General features: G+C 43.0%; 1 protein-coding gene across 3 annotated transcripts in view; it reads right to left on the bottom strand.

Annotated features, from left to right (window-relative positions):
* Positions 1 to 7663, bottom strand: part of TARS1 (threonyl-tRNA synthetase 1) — a 41977-nt gene extending 34314 nt beyond the window's left edge. For all 3 annotated transcript variants that reach the window (XM_084833024.1, XM_084833023.1, XM_084833025.1), the window contains exons 1-4: positions 7623 to 7663; positions 5325 to 5405; positions 3482 to 3672; positions 2051 to 2174 (exon numbers count right to left, since the gene is read on the bottom strand). In XM_084833024.1, the coding sequence (XP_084689150.1) occupies positions 2051 to 2174; positions 3482 to 3672; positions 5325 to 5405; positions 7623 to 7643 (417 nt within the window). In that variant the 5' untranslated portion in view covers positions 7644 to 7663. The remainder of the gene's footprint in view (positions 1 to 2050; positions 2175 to 3481; positions 3673 to 5324; positions 5406 to 7622) is intronic.
* Between the last annotated feature and the right edge of the window lie 8981 nt (positions 7664 to 16644).

Here is a 16644-nt window from a genome sequence, read left to right as displayed (position 1 = left end):
GACTTCTGTCCTCTTGAATAACAGTCATAAAACTAACTTACCAATTAAACAAAAAGCTTGCTTGGAAATTATATTAGCAATCGATCTTCTTGCTCAAAAACATCAGGTGGGAATCCGCCTTTCAATAGGAGTCGCATAACTATCCCAATCAATGGAGCCCCTTTATACCATTGCAAACAGAATCTCCTTCACACAGCATTGAAAATGCTTTTTAAGCTCAGAGGAATTAAACAGCACCTTGCAATGTGGCACAAGATATCACTGCTCACTGTTATGTTGCAAATGCTTATCTCCTACTCATAGTTCTTCATGTAAAACTGGCATGGTAAGTGTGTGCGTGTAGAAATGTACATGATGCTCATAGAGAACTCTCAAGGTTTCATGCATCTTAATTGACCGTCTCCTCTAAAACATTTCTGCTCTTTTCATATTGAAAGCAAAATTGTAGTAATGCAGAAGTTAAAAACTGAATGTGATGCTTGGACGAGTAAGGCTCACATCCATTTCTTGTCACTTATAGAGGTAAAATCAGATTGCAGATCTGGCATTACATAAAGTAGACTGTTTCGCCATTATTTTTATAATTAAAAGCATACCTTTTATAATTTATCTGGAAAGCCTTGCTTACCCTATTTTTATATTCTAAAACAATTTTTTCAAAAACTCAATTAAAAAAAATATTTAAAAGCTTTCATTTTTGCCTTAAGGCAAATATCTGTATATCTCATATCTCCAAACCTATTATCTTTTTATTTGTAGGTCAAGAGGTGCAAATGTGTGGATTTTACACTACTTTTCAGAGTAAGCAATAGTTTAAGTTTTGCACATAAGCTCCAATCTACCAACTGCTTATACTGAAATAGTCCAACATGCCATTGCAGTATGTAGAACTAGAATAAGCAGCTTGTGGTTCACATTCATGCCCTAGGTGTGATCTCAAAACCATTTATAACGAAGTATTAAAATGTATGCAAACAGGCATTCTTAAGTGTCTCAGTCTGCATGCAGGATCATATACTAAGCCGGGAACATTGATCTTAAATGGATCCGACCCAACTGATAGCAGTGAGACTGAACAGACATGAGTATCTGCATATAGCACTATCACTCTCTCCCTAACATTTTGCATGTAAACAAAGAAAGAATGGTCAATACGTTCATTATCTGTCCAAATTTTAATCTCAGCACTAGTTCTACAGAAGAAAGCATTGGTTCAATCTACATTTGCTACAAGGATTAATGGTTAACTCAATTGCTGTTAAAAAACAGAGCTAAATACAACCAGGAATGAATGGACTGCCACACAAATTTAAATAGCTACCAGCCCATTGATCTATTACAATACACACACTTTATATTATTACTACTGCCAGCTTTCAGAAGAGATTGGCTCTCAAACTAGCTTAAATTAAAACCCATCTGAAGATGCAATCTATATTATGGTAAGAGGAGAAGGGGTAAGGTCTGCATCTCACTATTCTAGCTTCATGTATTTCTTAGAGTCGTTTTTGCTAGCTTACTCCTTCTGTGTATTTTTAACTACAGCTAACTGCTGCATCTTGAAAAGAGCCATACTCAGTATTCTGATTACTGCAGAGGTATATAGTTCTGTTATTTCTACAAGATGTAAGAAATGGCTCCAAATAACACAGTATCTATTAGGGTCTGGTAGAATACTAAAAAAACCTATTGCTCCACTTAGGCACCATCAGTTACTGAAGACTGACTGAGGAGGGGAGTGTCTTAGAAATTAGTCCACAGCTCTCACAGCTGCTAGTTGCTGGACCCTCCAGTGTCAATGCCTGTAAAAGATTTCCCTCCCAGAAGCGTGCTCCAACAAAAACAAACGGGACAACACAGTCAAACTTCCTGAGTAAGGGTTCACCTAAAACAGACACAGAATGAGGTATGACTTATTTCTTAGTTCAAGCATACATTTTCTCAAACATTGAAGCCATTATTCCTGAAAACTAGATTCAGTGCACGTTTGCTTTTTAAAGTCTTGCTCCCTTAATTAGGTAATTTATTAATCACTAAAACTGTAGATTACCGCTTGTGCTTCTTCATCATCAAACTTTAGTAGTTCCAAGGTACAGTTTCCCTCCAAAGGACGATCTAGATCCCAGACCACTTTGTTCACTCGAGAAACAACAGTGCTGTCAGCCAAACCTTGACTAAAAATGCAAAATGAATAGGCACATAAGCTGTTGGTATACAGTAAGAAACAGTTGTCTTAAATAACACATGAGTTACTATCGGCTGCTTGTCCTAATGTGCACTCTCATAAGATTGGGAAGATGGTTCATTGCTTATCAGGCTTATTCAAAGATTATTTTTCAAGACATTTTCTTTAATAACAGGAAACTCTGTGAGTTGGGTGAGGAGGGGTCTTATGAGCTTTGTTTTCTGATAATGAATCTATTTTCAGGACTCATTTGCAAATTTGAAAAAAGTGTATCTTATGGTAAGTTTCTCCTTCCTATTAGTACTGAAAATTATTTGGAATTTGTCTGGCTGGGTCTACACCATACAGAGTCAGAAACATAGTGGGTAACGGGAAATGGCCAAAGACAACCCATGAAAGCCACCCCTAGTACTGCCATGAGCAGTGGGAGTGCTTAGAAAGAATGACCTATCCTATGGGAAATTTTAGAAAACAAGGCAAAACTCCAGGGAAAGCAAGATCACCTTGAAACTTTCCTCTTGGCCCATGAAAATAGTGTGTGTGTCTGTGTAATGATATAATTCACTCTGTTTAAAGAAGTGTTGAGCTGACGGCTTCTTTAAAACCAGAACATTTTAAAGGCACAATTAACAGTGTAATCTTGCGTCTGTCTACCGAGATGTAAATCCCACCGAGTTCAGTGAGACTTATTCCCAGGTAAGTACAGGAGTGTAGCCTAAGTGGATCGATAGCTCTAACTAATATCAGTGGAAAAACTACGCAGTGAGGAAGACAAAGTCTGATAAGAATGGGATTTCAGCAACATCTATTCATGGGGCTGGTGCAGGAATAATGCTGCCAATCGCTTAACCACGTGGCAAGCATAGTGTCAGAAAATACCAGATCCTTGATTTCATGACATACATGAGGATTCACAGCCATAGCATTACCTCTGCAGGATGCAGCTCATATTCACTGTTATCTGCAGCCCTGAGCCAGGAGTTTTGAACACAAAGTGTCTTATCTCTATTAGCTCGATTGAAGTCCAGTGATTTGTGGACCAAGCACTTTTTGCCAGTTATGGAAGAAGGTTTTTGTAAGAAGGTTTTTGTAAGGTATAGAATGTTCTTGACGGCTTTAAACCATACAGACACAAACATAGCCCGCTGAATTTAATTTTAGAGAAAACGCGTGTTATAACGAATGACAGAAGTAGGGGAGAGGATGGTTAATACACTATTAAGGATGAACTGCACACATTTGCAGTTTGTAGATTGTAGATAGAGATGTAGATCTGAGTTCTCTAGAGCAGCTTACCTGATTCCACAGGCAATTTGGTACGGCGTTGTCTTCCAGGACTCAGCATCAACTTGTTTGCCATCAGGTAGGGTAACCTTAATGGGCTGGCTTTCTTTAGCAGCTCGTTCTGCCAGAAGTGCATCATGTTCTGCTTTAAGTTTATGGTACATCTCTAGCCGCTGGCTAATGTATTCAGGCCAAGGGCTCAGCTAGATGTGAACAAAAAAAGTAAAGAAAAAAGACATTTTGTGGAACCAGATCATATTAATTACTTCAAACTTCATCTTAATATTATCTATACTAATCATGATATCTATTGTCTAAGTGCCAATCCTGATGCAGCCAAAACAGGATCATCCTTGCACAAAAGGGAGATACCAGCATGCTCAGAGGAACATTGCAGTTTGCACAAGTATAAAAAGAAACTTTAGGGAAAAAATTAAAGGGGCAAAAGAAGCACAAAAAAGCACACTGAAGACTGGGCATGACATATAATCCTGAGTGTTGGTGGTAGTGGTGGGGAATGGAATGACTGGAACCCTGAACAGAAGCACTCTACACTACAACATTTTGTTGCAGATCCCACTTGTTATATTTAAGGGCACAATCCTATGCATGTTTACACAGAAAAAGTCCTTGTAAGACTTTTTTCTGTGTATCATGCATAAGATTGCACCTTAAAAATTTTGTGTGTGTTGCTTCAAAATGAACCATGCATAAATAAAAGCACTGAGTAGTTGCATGACAGCTTATTAGCCTAATTCTATTATGAGTTTAAGATGTCATCTGAGCAGCTCTGCCACGAACAAACACGTGGGTCAACCAGAAGTGTCTATTGATACTACGACTACAAATTATTTCACTATAAGCTATTACAACTAAATGGAGTCTTCCTTCCTCCCTATCCCTTATTTCTTGTGTCTCAGGTCTTAATTTAGATTGTAAGCCTGAGGCAGGGGCTGTCATACTACTTAGCTTTCTAAAGGCACAATCCTATGCATGTTTAGATGTAAGAAGAAGTCCTACAACTCTCAGATTTCTCCAGCTAGCCATCCTGGCTGGGGAAGTCTGGGAGTTGTAGGATTTTTTCTCTGTCTAAGCACACATAGGATTGTGCCCTTAATTGCTTTGGGAGCCTTTTTGACTAAAACGTGGGGTATAAATGCTGTAAATAGATATTCAAGAGCAACACAATGCTGGGCCAAGAAAAAAGGAAAGTCTGTTGCCTTCATGCTCTGCTTGTATATTGCCCAGAGGCATCTGGCCAGTCACCGTTGGAAACAAAACTGTGGACTATGTGGACCTTTTAGTTTGATCCAGCAAGGATATTTTTATATTCTTCCTGACTGTCTCAAGAGTACTCAGTTAGCCAGATGAAGGGTGCAACAAGCCACAGCAGCTCTTCCACTGCTCTAGAACCAGGTCATGCCTGTCTGCAACCTCCAGCATATCTGAACTAAGCCCCAGAATAATTCCACTTCACAAAGAGAATTTAGGTGCGTAACTGGACCAGTGTGCAGATGGACTTGCAGAGGTTGAGCCAAAAGCACCTTCATGCAGTGCCTTGGATCTCCACCTGTGATACACTGAGATCTTAACTTGTAAGGTTGACTGGGGGGAGGGGGAAGAGAGCTGGTGGGTACGTGAACCTTGCCAGTAGAAGGCTTGCTTTTTGATCCCTTTGAGCTCAGATTGTGACAAAATCATGGAGAGAAAACTTAAAACCACTACCTAAACACACCCATTTGACAGTAAAATGCATGGAAAATCAACTTACTTCCTGGTAAATATGTTCAAGAACAGTGTGTAAATAATTTAAAGCGCAACCTTTACTGGTTGTGTTAATGAAGTAGACATTTACCTCTGAGCGGCCACTATCACCAGTTCCTTCCTTGCTTTTTTTCTTTCCTGATTCTTTCTTTTTCTCTTCGCCAGCAACAATCTAAAAGAATAAAAGAAAGCAATCAAGCCACTTGATTCAAAGTGTCATCACTACCATTATTAGGTGAATCAATATTCTGTACCTTAGTATGAATATACTCTGAATAATTTAAAATCTTCACTGTACCACAATCACTGTCTAGAAAAAAATTATCTAGAAAAAATGAACTTAATAAGCTAAAGAACAGAACTAATAAAAATAATAATCAACTCCCAATTTAGGAGAGTCAAAATGCTGAAGGTGACAATTAGCCAAGCAGCTACATGTTGGCTGCCAAATGGGAGGCTCCCTTCGACATTGTACTTCGAAGCTGCCCAAAGCAGCCATGTTGGACAGCAAGATTCTTTATGAAGAAGGGGGCTGAAATGAAGCAGTTCTTCCCTTGAAAACACAGGGGAAGCTACTGGACAAGCCATCATCCAGGAACCTTAGGCTGGAAAGACTGAAAATTTTGATCCAAATCTGTGGCAAAAGCAGGGATTATAAAACAATTTGTGGTTGTAGGCTGCTGACGTTACATGCTGGTTTACAAATGGGAAAGGAACTCTTCCCGTGTCTTTAAAAACTGACAGCTACTATCTTATTCCAGGTAGTTTAACGTGGGTCAGGTGTACTTCAGTGCATTTATCACCCTTTTTACCACACAATTTATGATTATGGGTAGATCCACCAATCACACCATTTTGTTACAGATTACTCAAGAACTACCATTCCGTACTCACAATTGCTAATTGTGCTGTGTGAATCCACCATTCTAGCCTTCCGAATTGGGTGATCAAAGGTATGTTGCCTTTGAAGGTGGAACTTTTGAAGGTGGCTTATTAGGTTCCTAGGCTGCTCTGTAGCAGAGCTTTCAGAGCTGCTTAAAATAAATCATTAAAACAAGGAACATGGGAAGCTGCCATCTACTAAGTCAGACCATTAGCCCATCTAGCTTAGTACTGTCAAGTGCTGACTGGCAGTGACTCTACAGGGTCTCAGGCAGAAGTTTTTCCAGCCCTACCTGGAGATGCTGGAGACTGAATCTCAGACCTTTTGCATGCAAAGCAGGTACTCTACCACTGAGCCACAGCCCAAAATAAGTACAACAGCAAAGATATTTTTTAAATTTCCAGAGGTGGAGCCGTATTGCAGCAAAATCAAAATGTCTGGTTACTCTTAAGGAGTAACACTTTTATTCTGGCATAAGGTTTGGTGGATGCTGTCCACTGTCGCATCTGATGAAGTGGGCAGTCCATGAAAGCTTATGCCATGTTAGTCTTTAAGCTGCCACAAGACTCTTAGGATGCAAGCTGGGGAATTTATTGCTTAAAAGGAACAAACTCATTTAAAAGCACTCTCAGAATCTTTTTTAAAAAGAGGCTTTCACTGTCATATATGGAGGCCAGGCTCATCTATATCCCACCCCGAGTTTCTTGAAAGCATAGAAATGTCATAATTTTTAAAACCGGTGGAAGGGAAAAGACTTAAAAACAGACACGGAAGACACCCAGCTTGATTCATATGAGAAAAGCAAGACTAAGCTTAAGGGTGGGGAGGTGGTGGCTATGGCTAAAGAAGAAAGATTAACTGGATTTAAACTAATAATGAAATATTTCACATTTAGATAGTGCTTTCTAGAGCTCAAAGCTCTCCCCATCCATTATTATTTATCTTTATAGCACCATCCATGCGCCGGGGGAAGGGCGTTAGAGCCCTGCCCCAAAGGGGTTACAATCTGTAATTAAACAAGAGGGTGGACTAAGAAAGGGGAAGGGAAGCAGAAAACCCCGGGGAAGAAGAGGAGTTATTTCATTTCTACTAGTTAGGCTTAACTACAGTCGAAGGTGGGGAGGGACTCGGGGGCTGTGCCGCAGCTGTCACAGAAAGGGGCTGGACTCGATGGTCTTATAGGCCCCTTCCAACCCCACTATTCCATGGTTCTACGGAAGCGCCCGCCGAACTCTGAGGCCCAGCCTGGTCCGGCTCCCAGGGAAGCCCCTTCGAAAGCAGGGGCCCGGCGCGCCTGCGCGTCCCTTGTGAGGAGCCCCAGCGCGGGCTCCCTTGCCGGCGCGGCCTCTTTCCCTTCGGCCACAGCAGGCGCCCGGGAGCCCCGAGGACGGCGGCGGAGCCGGAGCCACGCCCCGCCTTCACTGCCACTGCCACTGCCGCCGCCGCCGCCGCCGCCGCCGCCGCCGCAACCCGTAGCGTCGGGGAAGGCGTGTCGAGGCCTCTCACCTGCTCCTCGACCGCCTCCATCCTTCCTCCGCTTCCTCCTCAGGCTGAGCCGGTCCCGCCGCGCAACGAGGCGCCGGTGACAGGGAGGCGAGTGCGCAGGCGCGGGCGGCTGATGCAACGCGCCGCAACGTCGCCTCGCGCCGCCCGCGGCTGCGCTGAGGGGAGGTCGCGAGAGGCGGCCGTTGGGCGGAGGGCGAGGGGGGCGGGGCAGGCCGCGCGCCGCCGCCGAGGGCGCCGCGGGAACCGAAACGTCCTCGCGTGTGGGCTCCTCAAGTGCGGCCATTTGGGATGGCGGAGAAGTCGGGGGTTCCGGTGGAATTGCCAGCTCCTCCTCCCCCAGGGTAATTTATGGTTTCCCCTGCAAATAAACACTATAGTTAAACCAGCCTTCCCCAACCCGGTCCCGTCCGGATACGTTGGACTACAACTCCCATCGTTCCCAGCCAGAGGTCCCTTATTTATTTATTGTTGCATTTATATCCCGCCTTTTTTCCCTCTTGCAAGGAACCCAAGGCGGCTTACGTTCTCCTCCTCCATTTTATCCTCACAACAACAACCCTGTGAGGTAGGTTGGGCTGAGAGACTGTGACTGGCCCAAAGTCACCCAGTGAGCTTCCATGGCCGAGTGGGGACTCGAACCCGGATCTCCCGGCTCCCAGTCCAACGCTCTTGCCACTACACCTCACTGGTTCTCTCCTTACGCTAACCAACGTAATTTGCGCGAGCCGAACGACGCGGCTGGATGTTGCCCTTTGGTGCCGAAGGTGCAGGACATAAATTTTAGGGAACAAATGAATAAAAATAAAAAGGACACGATGGAGAATATGGAAAAGGTGGAGAAAGGCAAGGAAGGCTGCCTGTTCCTGAAAAGACTATGATAGCCATAAATACCTCCTCCACTCAGTGTCACTAGCCATGGATTTCTAATACAACCATCCAACCTTGTGGAAATTGTGGGAAGCGTTCATAGGAGAGACTCCAAAATTCACCACATATGAACAAGGTGCGACAAAAATGTTTACACCGCGTGTGTAGCAATGCAAGTGACCAAGAACAAGAAGCAGCAAGGTAGAAAACTGCCATGTGGTAGCTGGTCATGTCTATTCACCCACTGAAATTCTACATGCAGGGGCTGTGTCATTTCTGTGTCCTATACAGCACTTCACTTACTGTTGTTTGAATCTCTGCAAGTGTTAAAAGAGCAGCAGTAGTAAGAGAGAGGGGAGAAGATTTCAAGGAATCTTGCTCCCACTTTTACCAAAAAATGTTAAACTCACCTCCCCCATCTACACCAAACAGGTGGCATATCCTATTATGAAACAAGACACATACATGTTGGCATTATTTTATTTTATTTTATTTTATTTTTACAACTGGACACAACAGAGTTCACACCTGCCAGATTGCCAGGGCTGTGGATTGGGAAATCTGCTGATCCGGATAGAGGTTTGCAACCAGTTCTGGGTGGGATTGCGCTCCCCCAAATTCACAGCTCCTGGATCTGGGGCTTATAGTGGCTAGGGCTTTCTTCACAGAGAGCTTTTATCTTGCAATTGAGATTGCTCCATCACTGAAGTTTGTGGGATGATGATGATGATGATTTATATCCTGCTTTCCCCCCCAATACTGGGAACAGTACATGATGCCATTCTCCAGGTCGTCTCCTGCAGTAAATGCCCTTTGTTCTGTTTTTAAATAGATTGCAGATAATGAGCTATCAAATTACCTCGTTGTGTTCCACTTGAGTTCTCTCCTGAAAAGAGGAAAAGTGGCAAGAACAGGAGCGAGATCAATGAAAGATAATGGAAGACTCAGCTACAGGAAGAAGGAGGGGGAGGTCAGAAGTGGATGAAAAGGGGAGTCATTGTGATCCTGCATTTAAAACGGAAGCAGAAAGCCCCATTTTAAATGCAGGATTTTAGGCTGGTGTAGGGATGCCCTAGGAGTGCTTTTTATCAGTTTATAGTGCAATCCTATACATCTACTCAGAGGTAACTCATTGTTTTAAATGGAGTTACTCCAAGGTGTATAGGATGGCAGCCTTAGGTTGATTTACTAGCTGTGACTTTACCTAAAGAAAGCAGACCTTGCCACAGTTATGCATGCCTTCTTTGCATCCAGATTAGATGACTGTACTGTGCTTTCCACGGGGCTGCCTTTAAAGAAGGTTTGGCCACTTTGGCTGGTGCAGGATGCAGCAGCCCAGATCCTTGTAGGGGCCAAATGGTTGTGTACTAGCTACATTGGCTACCTGGTTTTTTTCTGGGCCCAATTTAAAGTGCTGGTGGTGACCTTTAAATATTTAAATAGTTTGGGATAAAGTTATTTGCAGGACTGTGTGTACCTGTACAAATCTGCCCCGGGCCTTAAGATTGGCTTTAGAAGCTCTGCTTGTGGGCCTACCATCAAGATGTATTAGGGTGGCAGGCACTAGGGAAAATACCTTTTGGGTGATGGCTCCATGTTTGCAGACCTCTCTCCCTAGTGATGTACACATGGGCCCTACTTTAACAGTTTTTAAACTGGCCTTGAAGACCTTACTTCAAGCTGCTTTTAACTAATACTTAGCTCTGGATTGTTTCTAATTGTTCCGTTTTAATCCTCTATATTTTAAGGTGCTTTTCATGAGCATACACAGTGCTCAGTATTGTTTTAAACTGCTGTTTTGTCAGTGTTTTAATTTGTGTTTTTGTGATTTTTTTGTGATTTTATGGTGATTTTTTATGTTACGGTATGATGAATTTATATAGGATTGTTTATGTTTTAATTTCTGTGCTATAAGACTGTTTGGATATTTGGTTTGTTCTTATTGAAGTTTAATATAGTTCTGTTTTGTTTTGTTTTGTTTTCCTCTTCCTTCTTTTGCTATCCTCCCTTTTTTCTTTTTCTTAGAATACTGTAATGTTGGAAACTGAAGATTCTGATTATATTGTTGGTAGTGTTTATTTCATTTATAAAAATAAAATAAAAATAGATTCAAAAAAAGGATTGTTTGTTTCAGTATACTTCCAATTTTTTAGTTTATTTTGTTTTTGTTTGTTTTGTTGAAACTCACAATAAAAAATTGATTTAAAAATGTTTTTGTATGATGTGAGCCACCTTGGGGCAATTAGCCCTGAAAGGTGTTTCAACAAATATTGAAATAAATACATGAATAAGGGCGCAAGCCTATGGCCACTAGTCAGCAGCTAGATGGCCGTAGGATTGGTTGGTTCCCGGGAACTGACCTTGGAGCCTGTGCTCTGAGGTCAGTTCCCTGAGAACCAACCTCCATCCCCTCCCACACCGCTTCGTAGGCAGTGCGAATCAGCTCCGCACTCCGCACTCGGAAGAGCAGCGCAGAGCGGGGAAAACAGGGCATTCCCGGGGGTGGGGCAGGAAGGACAAAAGTACCAGTATGACACTTCCTATGTGTTGTCCAGCCGCCCCTCCCCGCGCTCCGAGGTCCTGCAGCTAGAGAGCCAAAATCGGCTGTCTAGCCATGAAAGCAGGGCAGTGGGAGCGTGGAAGAGATCTGCTCCTCGCCACTCCTCCTGCCCTGCAGTGGATAGGTGGTCACCCCCGGGGTTGGAGGCAACCGTCGATCTGCATAGGATTGCTCTCTCCATAAAATTCAATGAACTAGCTATATATGCTGAAAAGAGAAAGAAAAAAATTCCACACAGTTCAAGCACGATCATTCACATATGTACTGAAAAGAAACAATCATGGTAATTTTTTTTTGTAGGTTTCTCATAAATATTATTGATAGACAAAATTGTATCACGTTTTTACATTGTATGTTGTACAATACCAGGATGATAGATGGGATAAAACAGGCAAATAGTACAAAAGCCTGGAACTAATGTTACTAAAAGGAGAAACCAAAACTATACAACATCCCATGAACTCTGGAATGAGGCATATTGTTAACAAAACTCATAGGTATATATTAAATTTTAGCCAGGAGATGGCAGCAAGGTTACACATTTCAGAGCAAAGTCTTTTGTGAGTGTGACCTTGATTCTCTTAGATTCAGATAACCCTTTTTCCATTGTGAGTTTTTAAAAATAATAGTAACAACAATAACAATGATAATAATTTATTCCGCAGTCCCATTGCACTGGAAATTCACATGAAACTAGCTCATGGGAAGGATCCAACATAGGTGCACATTATGGGCCAACCAGGGCCAGAGCTAGGTTTGAGGGGCACTCTGGGCAAAGTGGACTCCGGTGGGCCGCCTCCTCTCTTCGAGGGCCTGGCAGGCTTACCTGGCAGTGGTGGCAGCCTGCAGCACCATTGGGTTACAATGGAAATTACAATGATAGCTAGACTCAGCTGGCTGGCACTGTTCAGAACACAAGACTGGGAAAAGAGGGGGCAGGCTAGGCATTGGGCCATTCCAGGGTCCTGGGACCCCAGCAGCTGACCACAGATGCCAAGGTGCTGATGCCAGCCCTGTTGTTCAGTCGTTCAGTCGTGTCCGACTCTTCGTGACACCATGGACCATAGCATGCCAGGCCTTCCTGTCCTGCGCTCTCTCCCGGAGCGTGCTCAAGTTCATATTCATTGCATCCGTGATGCTATCTAGCCATCTCATCCTCTGCCGTCCCCGTCTCCTTTTGCCTTCAGTCTTTCCCAGCATCAGGGTCTTTTCCAGGGAGTTTTCTCTTTGCATTAGGTGGCCAAAATATTGGAGCTTCAGCTTCATTATCTGTCCTTCCAATGAGCACTCAGGGTTGATTTCCTTTAGGATGGACTGATTTGACCTCTTTGCAGTCCAGGGCACTCGTAAGAGTCTTCTCCAGCACCACAGTTCGAAAGCATCAATTCTTCGGCGCTCAGCCTTCCTTATAGTCCAGCTCTCACAGCCATACATTACTACTGGGAAAACCATAGCTTTGATTAGACGGACCTTTGTCGGCAAGGTGATGTCTCTGCTTCTTACTATGCTGTCTAGGTTGGCCATAGCTTTCCTCCCCAGGAGCAAGCGTCTTTTAATTTCATGGCTACAGTCACCGTCTGCGGTGATCTTGGAACCCAAGAAAGTAAAATCTGTCACTGCTTCCATTTCTTCCCCTTCTATATGCCAGGAAGTGATGGGGCCAGATGCCATGATCTTCGTTTTTTTAATGTTGAGTTTCAAACCAGCTTTTGCACTCTCCTCTTTCACCCTCAACAAGAGGCTCTTGAGATCCTCTTCGCTTTCTGCCATTAGGGTGGTATCGTCTGCATATCGGAGGTTGTTGATAATTCTCCCAGCAATCTTAATTCCGACCTCTGATTCATCCAACCCGGCATTTCTCATGATGTACTCTGCATATAAGTTAAATAAGCAGGGTGACAATATGCAGCCTTGTCGTACTCCTTTCCCAATTTTGAACCAATCGGTTGTTCCATGTCTGGTTCTTACTGTTGCTTCTTGACCCTCGTACAGGTTTCTCAGGAGACAGGTAAGGTGGTCTGGTACTCCCATCACTTTCAGAATTTGCCACAGTTTGTTGTGATCCACACAATCAAAGGCTTTAGCGTAGTCAATGAAGCAGAAATAGATGTTTTTCTGGAATTCTCTTGCTTTCTCCATGATGCAGCGAATGTTGGCGATTTGATCTCTAGTTCCTCTGCCTCTTCTAAACCCAGCTTGTACTTCCGGTAGTTCTCGGTTCGCATACTGCTGAAGCCTAGCTTGTAGGATTTTGAGCATCACCTTGCTGGCATGTGAAATGAGCGCAATTGTGCGGTAGTTTGAACACTCTTTGGCGTTGCCCTTCTTTGGAATTGGAATGTAAACTGACCTTTTCCAGTCTTGTGGCCACTGTTGAGTGTTCCAGATTTGTTGGCATATTGAATGCAGCACTTTAACAGCATCATCTTTTAGGATTTTAAATAGCTCGGCTGGAATACTGTCATCTCCGCTAGCTTTGTTGTTACTAATGCTTCCTAAGGCCCACTTGACTTCACTCTCTAGGATGTCCGGCTCAAGTTCAGTGACCGCACTATCATGGCTATCAGGGACATTCAGATCTTTCCTGTATAGTTCTTCTGTGTATTCTTGCCACCTCTTCTTAATCTCAACTGCTTCTGTTAGGTCCCTGCCTTCTTTGTCCTTGATCATGCCCGTCTTTGCACAAAACGTTCCCTTGAGATCTCCAATTTTCTTGAAGAGATCTCTAGTCTTTCCCATTCTGTTGTTTTCCTCGATTTCTTTGCATTGTTCATTTAAGAAGGCCTTCTTGTCTCTCCTTGCTATTCTCTGGAACTCTGCGTTCAGTTGGGTATATCTTCCCCTTTCTCCCTTGCTTTTCGCTTCCCTTCTTTCCTCAGCTACTTGTAAAGCCTCATCAGACAGCCACTTTGCTTTCTTGCATTTCTTTTTCTTTGGGATGGATTTCGTTGCTGCCACCTGAACAATGTTACGGCTCTCCATCCATAGTTCCTCAGGCACTCTGTCTATCAGGTCTAATCCCTGAAATCTATTCCTCACCTCCACTGTATATTCATCAGGGATATGATTTAGGTCATACCTGAACGGTTTAGTGGTTTTCCCGACGTTCTTCAATTTAAGCCGAAATTTTGCAAGAAGCAGCTCATGATCTGAGCCACAGTCAGCTCCAGGTCTTGTTTTTACTGACTGTATGGAGCTTCTCCATCTTTGGCTGCAAAGGACATAATCAATCTGATTTCGATATTGACCATCTGGTGATGTCCATGTGTAGAGTCGCCTCTTGTGCTGTTGGAAAAGAGTGTTTGCTATGATCAGCATGTTCTCTTGGCAAAACTCTATTAGCTTTTGTCCTGCTTCATTTTGTACACCAAGGCCATGCCTGCCTGTTATCCCGGTGATTTCTTGACTTCCTACTTTAGCATTCCAATCCCCTATGATGAAGAGGACATCTTTTTTTGGTGTTAGTTCTAGAAGGTGTTGTAGGTCTTCATAGAACCGATCAACCTCAGCTTCTCCGGCCTCAGTGGTTGGGGCATAGACTTGAATTACTGTGATGTTGAATGGTTTGCCTTGGATTCTTACTGAGATCATTCTATCATTTTTAAGATTGTACCCCAGTACTGCTTTTCCCACCCTTTTGTTGACTATGAGTGCTACTCCATTTCTTCTAAGGGATTCTTGCCCACAATAGTAGATATGATAGTCACCTGAATTAAATTCGCCCATGCCTGTCCATTTTAGTTCGCTGATTCCCAAGATGTCGATGTTCAATCTTGCCATCTCATGTTTGACCACCTCCAGCTTACCTTGATTCATTGATCTGACATTCCAGGTTCCTAAACAATATTGTTCTTTACAGCATCGGATTTTCTTTTCACCACCAGACACATCCACAGCTGAGTGTCCTTTCGGCTTTGGCCCAGCTGCTTCACTCTTTCTGGCGCTACTTGGAAATACCCTCTGCTCTTCCCCAGTAGCATATTGGACACCTTCCGACCTGAGGGGCTCATCTTCTGGCGTCATCTCTTTTAGCCTTGTGATACATTCCATGGGGTTTTCTTGGCAAGAATACTGGAGTGGGTTGCCATTTCCTTCTCCAGTGGACCACATTTTGTCAGAACTCTCTGCCATGACCTGTCCGTCTTGGGTGGCCCTGCACGGCATAGCTTATGGCTTCATTGAGTTACGCAAGCCCCTTCGCCACAACAAGGCAGTGATCCATGAAGGGGGCCAACACAAATTGGGAAACCTCAACAAATCAGGTTTGCTAAGGGTGCAATGTTATGCATGTTTAGACAGCTGGCTGGGGAATGCTGGGAGTTATAGGACTTTTTTCTGTCTAAACATGCATAGGATTGTGCCCTAAATTTAGTACCAAACTGGAAGTGACATTGTGTGAATGCAATTGATACTATTATAGGATGCTCTCCCCATTGAGATCCACTTGGTGCCAACACTGTTGTCTTTTCAGTGCCAGGTTAAGACTGTCCTCTATTCCCAGGCATTTGATGACATATGATGGAACATTTATGTCATTTGTTTTTATTAGGCATACTATCTTATTGTAACTGTTTTAGCTGTTTAAATTTTTTAAATTTTGTATGTTAGAGATTTTGTATTATGTTTTTATTATCTTGTAGTGTGTGTGTATTTTTGTGAACCGCCCAGAGAGCTTTGGCTATTGGGTGGTATAGAAATAATAATAATAATAATAATAATAATAATAATAATAATAATAATAAGCACTTTTAAACATGTAAATGGCGGCTGTGGGGCAGTCTGGGCAGGATTGGAACCATGGGGTAGGGAGGAGGAGGTAACCCTGATTAAAATCCTCCCCCCTCCCCAAGCTGCTGTTTGCATTGGGAGGGAAGCCTGATATATCCTGATATGTCCTGGACCTGCCCACAACACGCAATCCAATCCTAGGCATGTTTATGCTCAGTCTTACTACGTTCAATGGAAGGTACTCCCAGGAAAATGTAATTAGGATTTACTATTACAGTGATTTCCATTATAATCTGACTGCAAAATATAACTCTCTCTCATACACACACACACACAAATGTGTGTGTGTGTGTGTGTGTATGTGTGTGTGAATGCATGCTGTTTATTAATATGAGACAAAAATGGATTCTGTTTATTAGTTTTCAAAACAGGCATTAATGTCTGTCCGTGCCAATTTCTATGCATGGCACTGGTATTTACATAATCCACCCTGTGTGTGGCACCACTAGGGGAAAAGAATTAACACCATTCATCTAGTACAAACCACAACTACCAAGCAGAGAAAGGGCAACACTTTGTATAGGTGAAACATCTTGGGTCAAATCCTAAGTGGATGAAGAGAGGTGTAAATACTGAGCTGTATCCATTTCCACCACTTGAGGATCTGGTTTGTTTGGTCTCATGTTAAATTTACTTAAAAATTGTGGTTGGAAAGATTGACTGGAATTAGAATGTTATTCAATTCACATTCTTCTTAAAACAGACTATAAAGAAACCAGCCAGGAAAATACAATCCAAGGAAATAACAGTGTGAAAAATGGACACAATTGTGCCAATCAAATGCCAAGAGCTTGAAATGGGGCAGTG

The sequence above is a fragment of the Heloderma suspectum genome, chromosome 2 (assembly GCF_057233095.1).
Source record: "Heloderma suspectum isolate Gila_16-S chromosome 2, 16-S_ref, whole genome shotgun sequence".
Classification (NCBI taxonomy): domain Eukaryota; kingdom Metazoa; phylum Chordata; class Lepidosauria; order Squamata; family Helodermatidae; genus Heloderma; species Heloderma suspectum.
This window is presented reverse-complemented; position numbering and strand designations above follow the sequence as displayed.